Source organism: Vulpes vulpes, unplaced genomic scaffold, assembly GCF_048418805.1.
Source record: "Vulpes vulpes isolate BD-2025 unplaced genomic scaffold, VulVul3 u000000652, whole genome shotgun sequence".
Taxonomy (NCBI): Eukaryota; Metazoa; Chordata; class Mammalia; order Carnivora; family Canidae; genus Vulpes; species Vulpes vulpes.
The window spans coordinates 2,895,740-2,917,131 of NW_027325771.1; the positions used below are offsets into that span (position 1 = coordinate 2,895,740).

The 21,392-nt window shown below is 37.7% G+C and overlaps 1 protein-coding gene across 5 annotated transcripts in view; it reads left to right on the forward strand.

Annotated features, from left to right (window-relative positions):
* Positions 1-21,392, forward strand: part of SMN2 (survival of motor neuron 2, centromeric) — a 42,437-nt gene that overhangs the window by 15,444 nt on the left and 5,601 nt on the right. Inside the window, exons 4-10 of one of the 5 annotated variants that reach the window (XM_072745382.1) lie at positions 570-770; positions 920-1,075; positions 3,052-3,141; positions 5,172-5,282; positions 13,271-13,321; positions 19,052-19,075; positions 20,566-21,024. In XM_072745382.1, the coding sequence (XP_072601483.1) occupies positions 570-770; positions 920-1,075; positions 3,052-3,141; positions 5,172-5,282; positions 13,271-13,318 (606 nt within the window). In that variant the 3' untranslated portion in view covers positions 13,319-13,321; positions 19,052-19,075; positions 20,566-21,024. Of the gene's footprint in view, positions 1-569; positions 771-919; positions 1,076-3,051; positions 3,142-5,171; positions 6,727-7,703; positions 8,500-13,270; positions 13,322-19,051; positions 19,076-20,565; positions 21,025-21,392 lie in introns of those variants that run through there. The other 4 variants (XM_025982096.2, XR_011999162.1, XM_025982104.2 and 1 more) reach the window with 4 other exon arrangements.

Sequence of the window (21,392 nt, forward strand, 5' to 3'; positions counted from 1 at the left end):
CTCTCCCCCTCTCTCTCTCTCTCTCTCTCTCTCTCTCTGAATAAATAAATAAATAAATATTAAAAAATAAATAAATAAAACACTAGACCTGAAAGCTAAATATTTTGATGTCTCATCTGTTCCTTTAGTTTTATCATCACTAAGGGGAAAGAAAGGTAACTTTGATAAGCTCTCGCTATGTGCTGAACCAGAGTGTAGTACACTTTAGACACTTTCTCCCCTTTCTGTTCTTCACTACAAATATATATGAGGTAGATTTTATTATAATTACTTAACAGATGAAAATGAGACCTAAAGAGATTAAGAAACTTATCCATGATTATAAAAATTGCAGAATTTGTATTTATGGCAAATATGTGGCATGAGTATATAAACAATTATATTTATATAGGAAATTTAGATTTCTTTGTTTTTCTCCCAAGCCTTTTCGATTATGTCATTCTGCCTTCCAGATCAGTTAGTCAGAGACTGTCCCCTCCACAACCTGCTATACCCTACCTAAACAAGATTGCAGTTTATCCTCTTTAAAAGAGATATGTACATGTATATATCTTTGGTTTCTTTTATAGTGGAAAGTTGGTGACAAATGTTCTGCTGTTTGGTCAGAAGACGGGTGCATTTACCCAGCTACCATTGCTTCAATTGATTTTAAGAGAGAAACCTGCGTTGTGGTTTATACTGGATATGGAAATAGGGAGGAGCAAAATGTGTCTGATCTACTTTCCCCAGCCTGTGAAGTAGCAAATAATGTAGAACAGGATACTCAGGAGGTAAGGATACAGAAGAAAAAAAAAAAGAATTCTTAGAAGCCAAGAGGGCATGAGAAATTAAACAATTAGTTGTTAGTTTGATCTGAGGATTAATTTTTTTTTAATGATACCTTTATAACAAGAATACGTCTATTTTTTTCATTTTAAAGAATGAAAATGAAAGTCAAATTTCAACAGATGAAAGTGAGAACTCCTCCAGGTCTCCTGGAAATAAACCAAATAACATCAAGTCAAAAGCTGCTCCGTGGAACTCTTTTCTCCCTCCACCACCCCCAATGTCAGGATCGGGACTGGGACCAGGAAAGGTAATTTCTACCCAGAAAAGGTTTCCCAGAAAATAGTTAATAATTCTAGAACTTAAGAAAAAAAATACTATATTAAATGAGTTTTAGCTTTTCTACGAAACTTTTGTAGTTTTTTGTAGGTATTCTAAATCTACACTTGAAAAAAAAATTTTTTTTTAAGATTTTATTTATTTATTCATGAGACACACAGAAAGGCAGAGACACAGGCAGAGGGAGAAGCAAGCTCCATGCAGGGAGCCCAGTGTGGGACTCGATCCCGGGACTCTGGGGTCACGCCCTGAGCCAAAGGCAGATGCTCAACCACTGAGCCACCCAGGCATCCCACACACTTGAAAATTCTTTACAAAGGAAATGAGATAGTAATTCAGAGTAGCTTATACTGAAAGACCTTCCTGACTTTTTTTTTTTAAGATTTTATTTATTTATTCTTACTCTATGAGAGACACAGAGAGTGGCAGAGATATAGGCAGAGGATGAAGCAGGCTCCCTGTGGGGAGCCTGATGCAGGATTCCATCCCCAAACCCCAGGATCATGGCCTGAGCCAAAGGCAGATGCTCAACAGCTGAGCCACCCAGGTGTCCCTCCCAACTATTTTTTTATGGAGGATTGAGTATTAGACTAATAAATTTGTGAACTTAAATTAGAAACTATTATGGTGTTTTACCGTCTAGGTGTTATACTCTAGTTCTCCACATCACTTCGGTAAGTGTATTAAAATTGGAAGAAAACACAATATTTACACCTAATAATATAGATTAAATCCTTAGGTGCTCTCAGATTGTTTTATAGATGAAAATGTAAATATTGTTTTCCTTTATGGTTCTTTTGGTTTTAAGTAACAAGATTTTTAAGTTATATCATAGAACCCAAGTAGGTGTGTTTATACAGTTGTTTTGTGTAAAGCATTGATTTCTTCCTGGCAGTGATAGTATTCAGACAGTGATAGTAATAAATAAAATTAAAAATCACAACTTATTAAAGCTTTTCCTGAAGATTTTCTGTGAGAGATTTTTTTTGTGTGTGAGAGATTTCTTATTAGATTTATACTATATTACAATTTCGAGAATGATTAAACTTCTTGGTTTATATATCATACTTCATTGGTTTCAGAGGGCTGATCTTTCTTATTAAATGAGGGGCTTACTAATTTTTGTACAATATATGATTTACAGTAGTGTATGTAACTCAAAGGATATTCATAAAAAGATTATACAGTTTAGGGGCCTGGTTGGCTCAGTTGGTTAAATATCCTTTGGCTCAGGTCATAGTTCCAGGGTTCTGAGATCGAGCCCCACATCAGGCTCCCTGCTGAGCAGGGAGCCTACGTCTCCCTGTCTTTCTGCCTGCAGCTCCCACTGCTTGTGTTCTCTCTGTGTTTCAAATAAATAAATCTTAAAAAAGGGGGGGGGATTATACAACTTAATTAGCAAAATTGTGAGGGGCAATAGTCTTTTATGATTGAAATATCTTGCTAAATATCACTGTCTCTTATTTTAAAAAAGGCAGGGGGTGGGGGGACACCTGGGTGGCTCAGCGGTTGGGCTCCTGCCTTTGGCTCAGGTCGTGATCCTGGGATCTGGGATCAAGTCCTGCATCAGGCCTCCTACATGGAGCCTGCTTCTCTCTCTGCTTATGTCTCTGCCTCTCTCTCTCTCAGTCTGTCTCTCTCATGAATAAATAAATAAATCTTTAAAATAAATAAATGAATGAATAAATAAATACCACTGTCTCTGATTTATGAGGTAATTAGGAATCTTTCTTATTTTGAACTACTTTCTGAATGTTTATTATAGAAAGGAAATGAGGAAAATCTAGATGTATAAGTCTTTACTATTTGATATATGAAACTCTATTTCATCTTTTTTGATATGTATATTATTCTGGGTGATTATTTTGACTCTGTGGTATTGAATCTTTTTTCCCCCTTTCATGTGTAAATTGGTAAATTAATCTTCCTTTGAAATTTTCTTTACAGCCTGGTGTAAAATTCAGTGGCCCACCACCACCTCCACCACCACCACACTTCCTATCATGCTGGCTGCCTCCATTTCCTTCTGGACCGCCAGTAAGTGCAAAAGGATTCAGATTAAACTTTGCTTTCATACATTCTTGGGGATTTAGCACATAGGTTGTTGGGAAATGTCATTTTTAGACTATCCCTGTGGTCACATTCTAATGGGTAAAAATTTGAACTAAACCTTAAGGTTTTTGTTTTTAATGCCCGTCTGCTACCCAGACTCAGTCCTCTTATTAGCCCCAACTCTGAGGCCCATATTGCCTGCTTCCTTCCTCTCAGAAACTGTTTCCCATTCTGTACGGAGGTAGCTCCTATTTGAAAGGATTTAATTACACCATAAATAAGGATTAATAGCGGGCAGCTGAGTGGCTCAGTGGTTAAATATCTGCCTTTGACTCAGATCGTGATCCTGGGATCAAGTCCCATGTCAGGCTCCCACTGTGGAGCCTGCTTCTCCCTCTGCCTGTCTCTGCCTCTCTCTGTGTGTTGCTCATGAGTAAATAAAACCTTTTTTAAAGAAAGGATTAATAGTTTGCTCTTTCCAGATATGCTTGGATGTTAACTTCACATAGACTATTTGGCTATCTAATGGTAGACTTCTGGTTATCAGTGATAGACTAGATATAAGATGCTTTGTGTGTTCCAGTGGGAGCAACACAGGACCTTTACTTAAAATGTTGTATGGGAAAAAAAAAATGTTGTATGGGTATTTTTCGAGTAAAACCATAAAAGTATTTATATTTGTGACACATGGATGGCTCAGTCAGCTGGGCATCCGATTCTTGATTTTGGTTCAAGTCGCAATCTCAGGGTTGTGGGATTGAGCCCCTTCAAGGGTTCCATGCTCAGTGCAGAGTCTCCTTGAGATTCTCTCCTTCTCCATCTTCCCCTATGCCCACTCGCATGCATGCACATGCTCTTTATTTATTCGGAGAGAGAGAGAGAAATAAAATCTTGGGGGGAGGGATCCCTGGGTGGCGCAGCGGTTTGGCGCCTGCCTTTGGCCCAGGGCGCGATCCTGGAGACCCAAGATCGAATCCCACGTCAGGCTCCTGGTGCATGGAGCCTGCTTCTCCCTCTGCCTGTGTCTCTGCCTCTCTCTCTCTCTGTGTGACTATCATAATTTAAAAAAAAAAAAAAAAAAAAAAAAAAATCTTGGGGGGGACAAAAGTATAATATTCTTGGTCTTTTACCCATAGCTTCGTAATGGAACAATAATAATTGAAAAATGAAAGTATCTAAACATTTTATGTGATCTGTTGTCTTTTGATTCTTATTTTTTTTTAAAGATTTTATTTATTTATTGATGAAAGACACACACAGAGAGAGAGTGTGTGTGTGTAAGGCAGAGACACAGGCAGAGGGAGAAGCAGGCTCCATGCAGGGAGCCTGACGCGGGACTCCATCCTGAGTCTCCAGGATTAGACCCTGGACTGAAGGTGGCACTAAACTGCTGAGCCAACCTGGCTGTCCTTTTTTTGGAAAAAAAAAAAAGATTTTTATTATTCATGAGAGACACAGAGAGAGAGGCAGAGAGAAAAGCAGGTTCCCCATGGGGAGCCTGATATGGAACTCAGTCACAGGACCTGGGGATCACAACCTGAGCCAAAGGCAGATGCGCAACCACTGAGCCACCCAGGTGTCCCGATTCTAACTCATTTAAATTTTGTTGGTCTTTTTTTTTTTTTTAAACATTTTTTTTTAATCTTTATTTATTTATGATAGTCACAGAGAGAGAGAGAGAGAGAGAGAGAGGCAGAGACACAGGCAGAGGGAGAAGCAGACTCCATGCACCGGGAGCCCGATGTGGGATTCGATCCCGGGTCTCCAGGATTGCGCCCTGGGCCAAAGGCAGGCGCCAAACCACTGCGCCACCCAGGGATCCCAATTTTGTTGGTCTTTTGTGTTGTTACTGGTTAGCTTTTTCAAAATGTCAGATTTTTTTTTAAGTTTTAAGTAGGAAATGGCATGAAATGTAGGGAAAGATACCACTAATCCAGCATTCTCTATGTAAAATGGATGTCCAGACTTCAGTTCTTGTTTATTGACTTTAGAATATTGACTTTCTCCATTTCCAGATAATTCCTCCACCACCTCCGATATGTCCAGATTCTCTTGATGATGCTGATGCTTTGGGAAGTATGTTAATCTCTTGGTACATGAGTGGCTATCATACTGGTTACTATATGGTAAGTGATCACTGAGCATCTTTCCTGACAGTCACATTGTGATTATGTGACTTTGTTTTGTTTGCTTGCTTGTTTTGACTTTGTTTTGTTTGTGACTAAAAATGGTTTGTTAAGTTTGACAAATCCTAAGCATTGGAAACTACCCCTGAGTTTAAAACTATACAATTATTTAAGGCTTACATTATTCTTGTATTATCCCTGCTAAGTGTAATTGTAGCGCATTTAAAATTTTTTCATTTTGTTATTTTGTGATTATATATTTTCTAATTTAATGATACTCTTTCTAAATTATTTTCCAATTTCATTAGTCTTTCTCTTTCAATTTGAAATAAAAATACATTGTAGGAGATAGAGAAAGACAAAGAGTGTTAGTTTCTGTGCATAGAGAAAGGTCTGAGGTGATAAATCCCAAACTGGACTTTAGGGACCGAAGCTCCAAACTTGTCCTTTTATACATCAATCTGTGGCAGACATGTTGTATTATGATTTAGCAGGAAATTTTTAGTTTTTTAAATTTAAAGTCAATAAGCTGGGGATCCCTGGGTGGCTCAGCTGTTTAGCGCCTGCCTTCGGCTCAGGGCGTGACCCCGGGGTCCCGGGATCGAGTCCCACATCAGGCTCCCTGCATGGAGCCTGCTTCTCCCTCTGCCTGTGTTTCTGCCTCTCTCTGTGTTTCTCATGAATAAATAAAATCTCTTAAAAAAAATACGTAAATACAGTCAGTAAGTTCTTTTTTTTTTTTTAGTAAGTTTTTATTTAAGGAATTTTACATGTGATTTCTTCCACTGCTAATCACCATACTTCCTCCAAAGTCAGAATCATAATCTTCAGAATAGCCCTTTTAGAAGGAACTTTTGTTCAGTCCACAGTTGTCGCTGTCAGTCTAGAGTTCTTTCAGCTGGGCTTCTTTGATCTCCACTTGAATATAGACATACTTCATAAATTCCCTTCCAGTAACCAAGAAGTCAAATTGTAGGAAATACACTGATAGCTATTTTGTCAAGTGATCTAAAATTTTTATTCCTTATTTTTTTCTAATATTCAACGTCTTACTACTTCTCTTTACTCCATGAGCCTAGCAGAAAACATTACAGGTCTCATTTTCACCACAGCAAGTATGGAAACATAATTTGTGTCTCAGTGTAGTGACAATTTATAAATTTTTTAGAAGGAAGCTGTTGAATGAATGAATGAATAAATAAATAAATAAAAGGAAGCTGTTATATCATGCTGAGATTATGATATTATAGGTACTTGAATTTCTAATTAATTAATATGTAAAAGAAAAAAAAACAGGTAACTTAAATGTATTACCTGTACATGCTCCCATTAATACTGTTATTTAAAAGCTAATCTTGGGGGATCCCTGGGTGGCGCAGCGGTTTAGCGCCTGCCTTTGGCCCAGGGCGCGATCCTGGAGATCCGGGATCGAATCCCACGTCAGGCTCCCAGGGCATGGAGCCTGCTTCTCCCTCTGCCTGTGTCTCTGCCTCTCTCTCTCTGTGATGACTATCATAAATAAATAAAAATTTAAAAAAATAAAAAAATAAAAAAATAAAAGCTAATCTTGGGGCAGCCCGGGTGGCTCGGCGGTTTAGCGCCGCCTTCAGTCCAGGGCCTGGGCCTGGAGACCGGGATCAAGTCCCACGTGGGGCTCCCTGCTTGGGCCTGCTTCTCCCTCTGCCTGTGTCTCTGCCTCTCTTCTCTGTCTCTCATGTATAAATGAATAAAATCCTTAAAAAAATAAAAAAAAATAAATAAAGCTAATCTTGAGCTATTGTGTAACCTTGATATGTTTGTATTGTATGATGAAGTTCCCCTTTTAATGACCAAAAAGATAACGGAACGTGACAAATTAACAGTTTGTAATTTGAGACCAATCACTTAACTTGCTAAGCTTCCCTTATCTACACTTCACCTTTCCCTGCATGATTTTTTTTATTATGAAATACTTTGAACAATATTTTGTAGGGGCACCTGGGTGGCACAGTTGGTTACGGAGCAGACTCTTGGTTTCACCTCAGATTGTAGTCTTGAGTCCTGCATCAGGCTCAATGCAGGGTCTGCTTGGGATTCATTTGTTCTCTCTCTCTTTCCCTCTCTCCTCCTCCCTTCCCTCTCCCTATCTTTCTCCCTCCGTCCCTCCCTCCTCCTTCCTTTTCCTCTCTCTCTGCCCTTCCCCTCTGTGTCTGCTTGCACACATGCTCTCACTTGCTCTGTCTCAAATAAATCTAAAAAAAATATATATATATATTATATTATGTGTAATACATAAACTTTTGATGTAATTTGTGTTTACTTTTCAATTTTTTTTAAGATTTTATTTATTTATTCATGAGAGACACACAGATTGAGAGAGAGAGAGAGAGCGAGGGAGGGAGGGAGAGAGAGAGGGAGAGACACAGGCAGAGGGAGAAGCAGGCTCCATGCAGGGAGCCTGATGTAGGACTTGATCCTGGAACTCTAGGATCATGCCCTGGGCTGAAGGCAGGTGCTAAATTGCTGAGCCACCCAGGGATCTCCATGAATATTCTGACTTCTAACGTCACAGATCAGTTTTGCCCTTCTTGGAACTTTTATACTTAGACTTAGACATACAACTCCTTTGTGACTGGCTTATTTTGCTCAACACTTAGAGTAATACACGTTGTTTATAGTTATAGTTTTATTGCATCCACCATAATCTATTTATTTATTTTAACCATTGATGGACATTTGTATTATATCCATTTTGGAAAATATCCTCTGATTTTTTTTTTCTATTTAAGCTTTATTGAAATAGAGTTTACATGGCATACAATTCACCTTATAAAATGTACAGCTCAGTGATTTGGGTTTTTAGTATGTTCACAATTACAAAGCCATGACTACAGTCAGTTACAGAATGTCTTCATAATGTATCCTCCTCTCCTAAAAAAACTAACACGTACTCTATTTTCCAACTTTGCCAGGCCTAGGCAATGACTGACCTATTTTCTCTGTGGACTTGCTTGTTGTAGACATTTTGAATAAATTATACCATATATAGTGCTTTGTGTTTGGCTTTTTTCACTTAATGTTTTCTAGATCCATCTGTGTTGCAGCATGTACCCATTTTCGTTTTTGCTGAATGATAATCCATTGTGTATGCCACATATTTTTTGTTGGGACTATTTCCATTCGGGGGCTCTAATGAATGATGCTGTGATGAACATCCATATACAAATTTTTGTATGGATGTATGTTTTCATTTCTCTTGGGTATACACCTAGAAGTGGAATTGCTGTGCCATATGGTATGTGAAAGGTCACCTTTGGCAGATAACCAAACCAAAATACAATTGCATGTAGTTATTTGCTTGTAACTTAAAAAAAAAAAAAAAAAGTTTTTTCAGACTTAAAGTTGTGAAAATAGCACTAGAATTTCCATGTGTCCTTCAACCACTTTCCCCCAGTGTTAGCTTTTTAATACTTTAGATTTCTTCTCATTTATTTCATGTTTATTTCTCTTTCTTCTTTGTCTCTGTGTATATTTTCCCCCAAAACAATTGACAGTTACACACATTATGCCCCTTTACATTTAAATATAGCATGTTCCCTAGATTCAGAAACACTGTTTTATATAACCACACTATAGTTATCAAATGAGGAATTAAGATTGACATAATTCTGTGATCTGATCTGCACCCCTTATTTGAATCTTGCCTGTTGTCTTACAAATATCCTTTACAACAAAAGAAAGAGTTGATTTTGTTGATCCAGGATTGAGTCCAGGGCCACATGTTATATTTTATTGTCCTGTGTCTGGAGTCTTTATTACATGGTTTATTTTTTTTTATATTGTTCTCATACCGTTTACTTTGTTTTATATCTTTAAAGAATATATGTATTTCTTAATCATAAATGATACGTGAACACATTACCTTCTAAAAATTGCACAAATTAGGTATGCCTGAGTGGTTCAGTGGTTAGACGTCTCCCTTCGGCTCAGGGCATGATCCCGGAGTTCTGGGATTGAGTTCCACATCGGGCTACCTGTGGGGAGCCTGCTTCCCCTTCTGCCTATGTCTGTGCCTTCTCTCTGTGTCTCTCATGAATGAATAAATAAAATCATTTAAAAATTGCACAAATTAGGCCACCTGGGTAGATCAGTTGGTTAAGTGTCTGCCTTCGGTGCAGGTCATGATCCCAGGGTCCTGGGATGGCATCGCACATTGGGCTCCCTGCTCAGGGGAGTCTGTTTCTCCCTCTGCCCTTACCCCCCTTCCTTGTGATAGCTCTCTTTCTCAAATAAATCTTTTTTTTTTTTTTTTAAGATTTTATTTATTTATTCATGAGAGACAGAGAGAGAGACAGAGACACAGGCAGAGGAAGAAGCAGGCTCCATGCAGGGAGCCCGATGTGGGACTCAATCCCCGGTCTCCAGGATCACGCCCTGAACCGAAGGCAGACGCTCAACCACTGAGCCACCCAGGCATCCCTGTATACATCTTTTTTAATAAATAAATTTTTTATATTTCACAAATTACAAATAAGACAAAAATCCCATTGGTGACCAAAGCCAGTCCCACTTCCTACCCTTTTCCATAGGTCACCACTAAAATTAGTTTGCTCTATAGCCTATCAAATCTATTTCTCTGTCTTCAAGTATGTATGAGTGGTGTTAGAAAATGTATTGTTTATGTTCCTCTTTCTTTATATAAAGACATATTATGAGGCACCTGGATGGCTCAGTTGGTTGAGCATCCAACCCTTATTTGGGCTCAGGTCATGATTCACATTTGTAAATTTGAGTCCTTGCTCTGCACTTAGTGGGGAGCCTGCTTCTCCTTCTCCTTTTAGTATCTGAGATAGTGCCTGATTCCTATTATGTCTGGTTCAGAGAAAGTTCATAGTTAGCCGAATGCTGAACACTAGCAAGTTTTTCCTCTGATAATTAGATAAACATTTTTATATATGAAACTTCTTATAGATTATTTCCTTTTGATTTCTAGAAGTACTGTTATTGCATCAAAAAGTATAAACATTGGGTAGCCCCGGTGGCGCAGCGGCACCTTCAGTCCAGGGCGTGATCCTGGAGACCCGGGATCGAGTCCCATGTCAGGCTTCCTGCATGGAGTCTGTTTCTCCCTCTGCCTGTGCCTCTGCCTCTCTCTCTCTCTCTGAATAAATAAATCTTAAAAATATATATATATAAACATTTTAATAGCTTTTGAGATGACTGACTGGCTTTCCATGATTATTTCCACATGTATTGACACTTGAAAATAGGTATTTTCCCATAGCTTTAAACTGTTACGGTCTTATTTTCTATTTTGATAGATCTAGCAACCGTTAAAATATATAAGTGTACTAACCTTTTGATTTTTTTTTTTTTAAGAGATTTATTATTTGTTTGGGGAGAGGTGCCTAGGTGGCTCAGTCAGTTAAGCATCTGCCTTCAGCTTAGGTCATGATCTCGGTCCTGGAATAGAGCCTCTCCCTCTGCTCATGCTCGCGTGCTCTCTCTCTCTCAAATAAATAAAAATTTTAAAAATGAGAGTAGAGGGGGAGAGAGAATATCAAGCAGACTTCTCCCCGAGCATAGAGTCCAATGCAGGGCTCAGTGTCCTGTCATCTTGAGATCATGACCTGAGCCAAAATCAGTCAGACACTTACCGACTAAGTCACCCAGGCTTCAACATTTTGAATATATTTAACTTGAAGAATGGCATGAATGAAAATTAGACTTGGTTAAATTATATTTTTAAGCACCCTTATTTCAAGTACTTGTACTATTATTAAAACCTAGCAGATTTTTTTCTAGATGTTTAACTATGATAACCATTAAATTGCAGATGTTATAGGTTTTTTTTCATGAGTTCAAGCAACTCTTGGGAGTGCAACCTTGTCCAGAATATTTGCCACAAAATAAGGACCAATCTATGACTAATTGTTCCTAAGAAAGGATCTTTACCTTTAGGAGTATTATTGGGGTGCCTGGCTTAGTTGGTTAAGTGTCTGCCTTCCACTCAGGTCATGTCCCAGGGTCCTGCATCAGGCTCTATGCTCAGCATGGAATCTGCTTGTCCCTCTCCCTCAGTGCCCTCCCCGCCCCCCAGCTTGTGCTTTCTCAAAGAAATAAATACAGTCTTAAAAAATAAAAACGCTGGGGCAGCCCCGGTGGCGCAGCGGTTTAGCGCCTCCTGCAGCCCCGGGTGTGATCCTGGAGACCTGGGATCAAGTCCCACATCGGGCTCCCTGCATGGTGCCTGCTTCTCCCTCTGCCTGTGTCTCTGCCTCTCTCTCTCTAGCTGTGTCTCTATGAATAAATAAATAAAATCTTTAAAAAAAATAAAAATAAAAACGCGATGGGGTACCTGGGTGGCTCAATGTGTTCTGTGTCTGCCTTCACTTGGGTTATCATCCTGGGGTTCTAGGATCGAGTCCCTAGGTTTGAACAGGGAGCCTGCTTCTCCCTTTCCTCTGCCTGTAGCTCCCCCTGCTTGTGCTGTCTCACCCACGTGCAAACTCTCTCTCCATCAAATAAATAAAATCTTTAAAAAATAAAAATAAGAGGCACCTAGGTGGCTTAGTCAGTTAAGCGTCTGCCTTTACCTCAGGTCATGCTTCTTGGGGAGCCAGGCTCTCCCTCTGTCTCCCAATCTCTCTGTCTCTAATGAATAAATAAATAAAATATTTTTAAAAAAGAAAATAAGGCATCCCTGGGTGGCTCAGCGATTTAGCGCCACCTTCAGCCCAGGGTGTGATCCTGGAGACCTAGGATCGAGTCCCACGTCGGGCTCCCTACATGGAGCCTGCTTCTTCCTCTGCCTGTGTCTCACCCTCTCTCTGTGTGTGTATCTCTCGTGAATAAATAAATAAAATCTTTTTTAAATTTTTTAAATTAAAATTAAAAAATAAAACAGCCAGTGCTCATTATGTTTTCTAACAGCTTAAATATGTTTTACCCACCATTGCCTTCAGCTAGTTTTGTTTTGTTTTGGTACAAAAAGGTGGTTTTATTAAAGCCCAGAGACAGGACCCATGGGGGAGCCTTGGGCCTCACTACCGTCTCAGCTTGATACAGGGCTCAATCTCATGACCCTGAGATCATCATAACCTGAGCCGAAATTAAGGGTTGGACACTCAGCTGACTGAGTCACCCAGGCACTCTTCAGCAAGCAGTACTTAACCATTGCTTTACAGAATCACGTGCCAGACAACTTTTGTGTTAGCAACCTGTTCCCAGTAAAGCAGCCACGTAAGATTTGGGTCCACCTCTTAACCTCTAGAAATCTAGAAATCCAAACAGAATACAAGTGACTTAAGAGTAACAAAATAGGCTATAACTTGGATACTTATTAAGAACAAATTATTTTTAATACATCTTATAGCCTCTAAGGTATAGATTAATAGTAAAGTGGGAAGCTCATAGGAGACCTGGAAGCTAGAAGAGAGGAATAGGACATTTGGATCAGGTCTGACCAGGTAAAACAAATATTTGAGTGCTGATCTTGCTTTTTTTTTTCTTTTTTTTTTTTTTAAGATTTTATTTATTTCTTCATGAGAGACACAGGTAGAGGGAGAAGCAGGCTCCCTGCGGGGAGCCCGATGAGGGACTCCATCCCAGGATCCCGGGATCATGCCCTGAGCGAAGGCAGACACTCAAACACTGAGCCACACAGATGTCCTGCTTTTTTTTCATTTCTAAACTGTTGTTTAGTATGTAGTGTTCTCCAATGGCTTTATTTTAGTAAACAAGTATGATGCAGTGTGTATTTTACTTGACAGAATTAATAAGTTGACTCAGGAACTTCATGGGACTATGTGAAAGAAAATTTCTTAATTACAGGGCAATTGTTAACTCTGGAATCACTTTTGAAGTACATTTGAAGGCTGTTAACTTATTTTCTGATAATACTTTGTTAAATAGAGAGTTAGTAAAATGTCATATGAACAAAGTGTTTATTTACATCTGTATAATATGTGTATACTATTGTTTTAAATTCCTTTATGTTGCCTTTACAGGGTTTCAAACAAAACCAAAAAGAAGGAAGGTGCTCACATTTCAATTAAGGAGTAAGTCTACCATCATTATAAAAGTGAATCTTTCATATAAGTTTCACAGTTTGTGGAAAACATGTTTAAAAATTGAAGTGTTAAAAAATGGAGAAGTTAATAAGAAAACTTAAATACATTTTTAATTAAAGTACATTTAACATACAGTGTTATATTAGTGTCAGGTGTAAAACAGTGATTCAACAATTGTACACACTGTTCAGTGCTCATCACAGGTTCAGTCATTTCACCCATGGCCTTATCAACCACCCCCCTGTCAACCACAATTTTGCTTTCTATATTTAAGAGTTTGTTTTAGGGCACCTGGGTGGCACAGTCCGTTAAGCGTCTGACTCATGGTTTAGACTCAGGTCATCATCTCAGGGTTAGGGCTGTGAGATCGAGCCCCATGTCTGGCTCTGTTCAGTGCACAGTCTGCTTGAGTTTCTCTTTCTCTTTGTCCCTATTCCCCTCTTGCTCATGTGTTCGCTCTCTTATTCTCTCTAAACTAAATAAATCTTTTTTTTTTAGTGGGGTTTTTTTGTTTCCTTTTTTCTTTGATCATTGGTTTTGTTTCTTGAATTCCACATATGAGTGAAATCATATGATATTTATCTTTCTCCAACTGACTTATTTCACTTATTCTCATTACACTCTCTACATCCATCATTATTGTCTCAAATGGTGAAATCTTTTATGTCCAAGTAATATTCCATTGTGTGTGTGTATGTATGCACCACATCATCTTTATGCCTTTGCCTATCAATGAACAGTTGAGTTGCTTCCATATCTTGACTGCTGTAGGTAATGCTGTAATATACATAGGGATGCATATATCTTTTTGAATCAGTGTTTTCACTTTCCTTGGGTTACCACCTACCGGTGGACTTACTGAATCATGTGATAATTCCATTTTTAATTTTTTGAGGAATGTCCATACCATTTTCCATAATGGCTGTATCAGTTTGCAGTCCCAACAACAGTGCATGGGGGTTCCTTTTTCTCTACATCCATACCAGTATTTGTTATTTCTTGTGTTTTTTATTTTAGCCATTCTAACTGCTATGAGGTGTATCTCATTCTGGTTTTGAAATGCATTTCCCTGATGATTAGTGATGTTGAGCATCTTTTTAATTTGTCTGTTGACTATGTCTTCCTGTCATCTTACCATTTTTCAACTGGATTGTTTGATTTGTGTGTGTGTTGAGTTGTACACATTCTTTATATATTTTGGATATTAACCCTTAATCAAATATATCATTTGCAAATATCTTCTCCATTCAGTAGGTTTCCTTTTTGTTTTGTTGGGTTTCTTTCACTGTGCAAAACCTTTTTATTTTGCTGTAATCTGAGTAGTTTATTTTTGTTTTTCTTTGCCTTACCAAAGGAGACATATCTAGAAAAATGTTTCTATAACCTAATGTCAGAGTGATTATTGCCTATGTTTTCTTCTAGGAATTTTATGGTTCGGGTCTCACATTTAGGTGTTTAATTCGTGTTGAGTTTATTTTTGTGTATAGTATAGTATACTTTTTGTATACTATAATATATATATACTATATATAGTATACTATATATAGTATACTATACTATATACTATAATATAGTATATTTTTGTGTATAGTATAGTTTTATTTTGTATAGCATAATACAAATACAATATAATATAATACAAATACTATAATATAGTATTTATATTATAATACAGTAATACAGTATAGTATAATACAGTATAATATAATACAAATACTATATTTTGTATAGTATAATACAAATACAATATAATATAATGCAAATACTATAATATAGTATTTATATTATACAGTAATACAGTATAGTATAATACAGTATAATATAATACAAATACTATATTTTGTATAGTATAATTCTTCAGTTTCATTCTTCTGTATATAGCTGTCCAATTTTCCCAATACCATTTTCCCAATACCATTTGTTCAAGGCATTTCCCAATACCATTTGTTTCCCCATTGTATATTCTTACCTCCTCTGTCAAATTAATAATTTCCATGTAAGTGTGGGCTTATTTCTGGTTTCTCAGTTCTGTTCCATTGACATTGGTGTTTTGTTTGTGTGCCAGTACAGTACTGTTTAGATCAGTACAGCTTTGTAGTCTGTTTTGAAATCTGAGATTGTGATGCCTCCAGTTTGATTCGTCTTTTTCAAGATTGCTTTAACTATTCAACGTCTGTTGTGGTTCCATACAAATTTTAGGATTATTTGTTATAGTTCTGTGGATGATGCTATATATTTTGATAGTTAAGTTTATAGATTGCTTTGGGTAGTGTAGACATTTATTATTCCCCCAGTCCAAAAAAAAATATATATATATATTCCCCCAGTCCATGAGCATGGATCATTTGTGTGATCTTCAATTTCTTTTTTTTTTTTTTTTTGATCTTCAATTTCTTTAATCGGTTTTTTATAGTTTTTGGTGTACAGATCTATTTAATCGCCTTGGTTAATTTTATTCTTAAGGGTTTTATTGATTTTGGTGCAGTCGTAAATGGGATTGTTTCTTATTTTGTATTTCTACTAGCTTATTATTACTATATAGAAATGCAACAGATTTCTGTCATTGATTTTGTATTCTGTGACTACTGAATTCATTTATAAATCCTGGTAGTTTTGTGATGTAGTCTTTAGGGTTTTCTATATTTAGTAGTATTAAATACATTTTGATGTCAAAACAATTTGATAAAAAGTTGATCTACATTCTCTAATGATGTCAAAGTATCATCTTAGCAAATAGTGGTTTGGAAAGAAAAACATCTTTATGGTAGAGAGATCCTTAGAATTAGCGATGAGATTGCACCACTGTGGTGGGGCAGCCAGACTTGGTTTTTGATTTGTGATTCGGTTTGAAATAGACTGAATTATCTATGAAGTGTTTTGATCAAAAGAGTTTAAGTGGAATTTAATTGAATCTAGGGAAAAGATCTACTTTTCCTTTCACTGGAAATAATTGGGAATAGAGCCACATTCGTTTCATTAAATAAAATAAGGTAATTATTGCTAATTTTACAAGCTATGATGAGGGTGTTGTAATTTATAAAAGTAATTTATGTACTCAAGTATTTATAAGTGAAGTGTTATAATGTCTTGAATATCTTTTTAAATGGTTTAGCAAAATGTATGTGAATGTGCAGGAAGCATATATGACTGTTGAATCTTTGTGGTGTGCACATGGGTGTTCATTGTCCTATTTTTTCTGCTTTCTGTGTTTGAAAAGTATGTAAGAAAAATGTTCAGTGTTTTAAATAAGTAAAAGCTGTGTGTCTATCATTGCATTCCTTTTTCACAGATTATCTTACGCTTTCAGTCCATATTCATCTATATTTTATACAGATGTCATCATAGCATTTTGTGCACACATTTATATCCTCACTTAACATGACATTTTAATGTTTTTTACATGTTATTTCTGTTGGATTGTTTGCCTATACGTTATGCCGCTGTTTGTTTAGTTAGTAGTTTTTAGCATTCTGGATAACGTTGCAGTGGGTACCTTCTAAGTTTTATTTTATCTTTTTTTTTTTTTTTTAATTTTTTTTTTTATTTATTTATGATAGTCACAGAGAGAGAGAGAGAGAGGCAGAGGGAGAAGCAGGCTCCATGCACCGGGAGCCTGATGTGGGATTCGATCCCGGGTCTCCAGGATCGCGCCCTGGGCCAAAGGCAGGCGCCAAACTGCTGCGCCACCCAGGGATCCCTTCCTTCTAAGTTTTAAAACAAGCATTGCATTCCTGGGAGGAGTATTTTTAAAATTACATAAATCATCATACTTAAAAACATAATTACCCAGGGGCGCTTGGCTGGCTTAGTTGGTAGAGCATGTGACTCTTGATCATGGGGTTGTGAGTTTGAGCCCCATGTTGAATATAGAGATTGCTTAAAAATAAAATCTTAAAAAAAATTTTTTTAAGGATAGTTACCCATAATTCATTCTTTGATTAAAGGTGTTTTCATTTAGTTGAAGTTCTTTAGCTAGGTTATTCAGCCAAGTCTAAAGAGGTAAATGGCAAAATTAGGGCCTAAATGGGCTAAAATGTTCCAGGCAGAGATTGTATAAAGCCGGACCGACCAGTAGGTCATTGTATTTCAAGGCCTAAGTTGATCTACTGTCATTTCCCTGTTCCTCATGTCACTTGGCCTCCTTATTATCCACCCCCATCCATGGTAATTTCCCCTTTGAGTCTGCTCTCTGGTTATTTCTGTTATAATTTATGCATGCGTCTTTCCTCTATCATTAGAGGCAAGGCACTACATTTTAGTCTTAATTATGTCTTTGATATCTGGCATAGGTTCTTCAAGTCTAGGATGGGCTTAGAGCATAGACAAGAGGATGTCATAGGAAAGAGGAAATGAGGGAAGCCTGAGTGACTCAGTGTTTGAGCATCTGCCTTCGATTCAGGCGTGATCCTGGGGTCTTAGGATTGAGTCCCACATCAGGCTCCCCACAGGGCCACCCAGGTATCCCTTAAGTTTATTCTGTAGAGATCACTGTATGCTGTCATATTGCTTTCCCCAAAGAATAAACTAGTTAATAATGCCTTTATTCTTCCCACTTATCTAATTGCTAGAATATCTATTTGTTATCATTTAAGAGTTATTTCTTTTTCCATTGTTATTTATAAAATACATGATCTAAGGTAGTTTGAATCTATTTTTGAACATATTACAGGTTTTCCCCAATACCTGAAAGTAGAGCATTTCTGTGAAACCTTTCATGATCTGAAATGGCATAAAGCCAAGAAGCAATTACCATTTACCATTACTTTAAATGGAAAATTTTTTAGTATCCCAAATGACAAAAATAACCACTCAGGATTTTCTGGTATCTTAGTACACAACTTGCTATCGGATGCACAGACTAAATGGAGCACAGATGCTCACAGTTCATAAATACAGCAGCTGGATGCTGACTGAGATGCCGGGGAAGGAGCCTGGCAGTGCCTCCAGAACAGCCTCTGCAAAAACACATGCCAAACATGATTTTTGTTTTTTGCCTTTTTCACAAAAACATAAATCCTCTTTGGATTTCTTTTGGTTAGTGAAAACAGGTGCTACTAGTGTAGGTCTTCAGTACAAAGCGGAGTGGCCTACCACAAACTTTTGAAAAGCATGGAGATACTTATATTCAGTTTATTCTTTTAATTATTATTATTTTTTAAACTACATTGTTGGGGTGCCTGGGTCTCTTAGTTAGGCCTCCAACTCTTGCTTTCGGCTCAGGTCACGATTTTGGGGCCATGGGGATGAGCTCTGCTCTCAACATGGTCTGCTTGTCCTTCTCCTTCTGCTCTTCCTCCAGCTCATGCACTCTGCGCGCACTCTCTCTCTCTCTCTCTCATTGTGTCTCTGAAATAAATAAAAAACTACATCATTGCTTGTTATGTTGAGCAATTTGATAGTAAGATATGTGTAAATGAAAAACAATGCAGAAATATATTATGCTACCTGCCATTTATGTAAGTAAATGTTTGTATACATATACGTGTGTGCATTGATGGTTACCTCAGGGTGATACTCAAAGTAGCTCTGAAGTGGGACTAAAAGGTACATGTGCAAGGGACACTTCACAGCATACCCTTCAATGTTTTGTGTTTGTATGTATGTGTGTGCTGTGTATGTTTAGTGAGAGTAAAAATAAATGATACGTAGTTGAAATAAATCTAAGATGTTTCTATCATCATTACATCTTTCAACTTTGTAAATTTTTCATTCTTCTAGGTAATTCATACAGTGTTCTCTGTGGTGAGTGCGTTTTCCTCCATGTTTTTTTGGAGAATACTCCATACCAGCATATAAAACTGCCTTGCTTTTTAAAATTGCATGATCTTTTTATATGGAGATGTGTACTATATACTTCTTTAATTGAGCTCTTATGGATGGAATTTTAGGTTGTTCCCAATTGTTTGCTATTTAATGCTACAGTTAGTATCCTTTTACACAGTTCTTTGTGTAGATTTAGGATTACCTCAATAGAATCTAGGATTCTAATCTAGATTTGGATTTTAGAATTAGAACTGCTAGATTGAAGAGAACATGTATCTTTAATTTTAATAGTTTTTTGCCATGTTGCTCTCAGTAGAGACTATTAATATTCTTACCGACATTGTTTAAAAGCTGTTGGCCACATTCTATTTAATGTCTGAAATCTTTGGATCATTGTCAATCTAATAGTTGGAAATGGTTATATAACTATAACTTTTTATTATTATAAAGTTCAGCATCTTTTCATATGTTTAAGAGCTATAGGTTTTTGCTGAAAACTTTATGAATGTCACCTTTGCCCACTTTTTTTTTTTTTTTAAGATTTTATTTATTTATTTATGAGAGACACAGAGAGAGAGAGGCAGGGACACAGGCAGAGTGAGAAGCTCCTTGCAGGGAGCCCGATGTGGGATTCGATCCCCGGTCTCCAGGATCACTCCCTGGGCCGAAGGCGGCGCTAAACCACTGGGCCACTGGGGCTGCCCTTTGCCCACTTTTTAATTGGGATGTATGTTTTTCCTTTTTGACTTGCAAGAATTCTTGATATATTATGGAAACCATTCCTCTGGGATAGGAGTTACAAATACTTGTTTCTAGTTTATCTTTTATTGATCTTATTTTTGGTGTAATCGTTGCCATCTTGACCGAAATGTTTAATTTCCTATATCTATATGATTTTTTTCCTTTTATCATTTTACATATTTCTGTTTACTCTCTTTAAATTCTGGTTTTTCGGGCAGCCCGGGTAGCTCAGCGGTTTAGCGCTGCCTTCGGTCCAGGGCGTGATCCTGGAGACCTGGGAACAAGTCCCATGTCAGGCTCCCTGCATGGAACCTGCTTCTCCCTCTACCTGTGTCTCTGCCTCTCTCTCTCTCTCTCTCTCTCTCTCTCTGTGTGTCTTTCATAAATAAAATCTTTAAAAAATAATAATAATAATTTAAAAATAAATTCTTGTTTTTCGGTGCACCTGGCTCAGGTTGTGATCCCAGGGTTCTGGGATCGAGTTTCGCTTGAGCTCCCCACAGGGAGCCTGCTTCTCCCTCTGCCTGTGTCTCTCTGCCTCTCTGCCTCTCTCTGTGTGTCTCTCATGAATAAATAAATAAAATCTTAAAAAATAATAATTCTTGTTTTTCAAATTTTACATAGTTGATTCTCATTCACAGGTTGTGTATAGGCAAATTTGCCTGCTTGCTGAAATTTATCTATAATGCCCAAATCAATAATCATGGTGCTTTTGCCATCATTTGCAGACAAGTGCAAAGTGGCAAGAAATTGGAGTCCTCTGACACAGACATTCACAGTTGAGCTGAGCAGTGCTTGGTCTTCATCTTTCTTTTTTTAAAGACTCATTTATGTATTTGGAGAGAGAGAGAGGGAAAGAGTATGCGCGCGCACCAGGGGAGGGAAAGAAGATCCCAAGCAGACTCCACGCTGAGTGCAGTGCGCTACCGAAAGATCATGACCTAAGCCAAAGTCATGAGTCGGATGCTTAACTGACTGAGCCACCAAGGCACTCCTCCGTATTCATCTCTGAGCCACCAAGGCACCCATCTGTCACCATCTTTCTTTTTTTTTTTTAAAGATTTATTTTTATTTATTTATGATAGAGAGAGAGAGAGAGATGCAGAGAGAGAAGCAGGCTCCATGCCGGGAGCCTGACACGGGACTTGATCCCGGGACTCCAGGATCGCACCCTGGGCCAAAGGCAGGCGCAAAACCATCTTTCATCTCATACTATAAACCAGCATTCCTTGCACAGCTTTTTAGTGCTACATTTTTCACATTTCTGTGCTTTTTCTCTCTTTAAGGTGACCCCCAAACTTTGTGCATTATGTTCCCAAGTGCAAGAAGGCTGTGAGGTGCCTTACAGAGAAAAATACATGTGTTGGTTAAGCTTTATTCAGGCATAAGTTATAGTGCTTTTGGCTGTGATTCAGTGTTAATGAATCCTCAGTATAAAGTAACGTGTCTTTCAACAGAAACACAACATTTTAAAAGGTATTTTTATCAGTTGATAGAAATGTGACTAGAGGCTTGCCTGAACGTAGCTCTATTATATCTTCTAAAAGCAATGGCT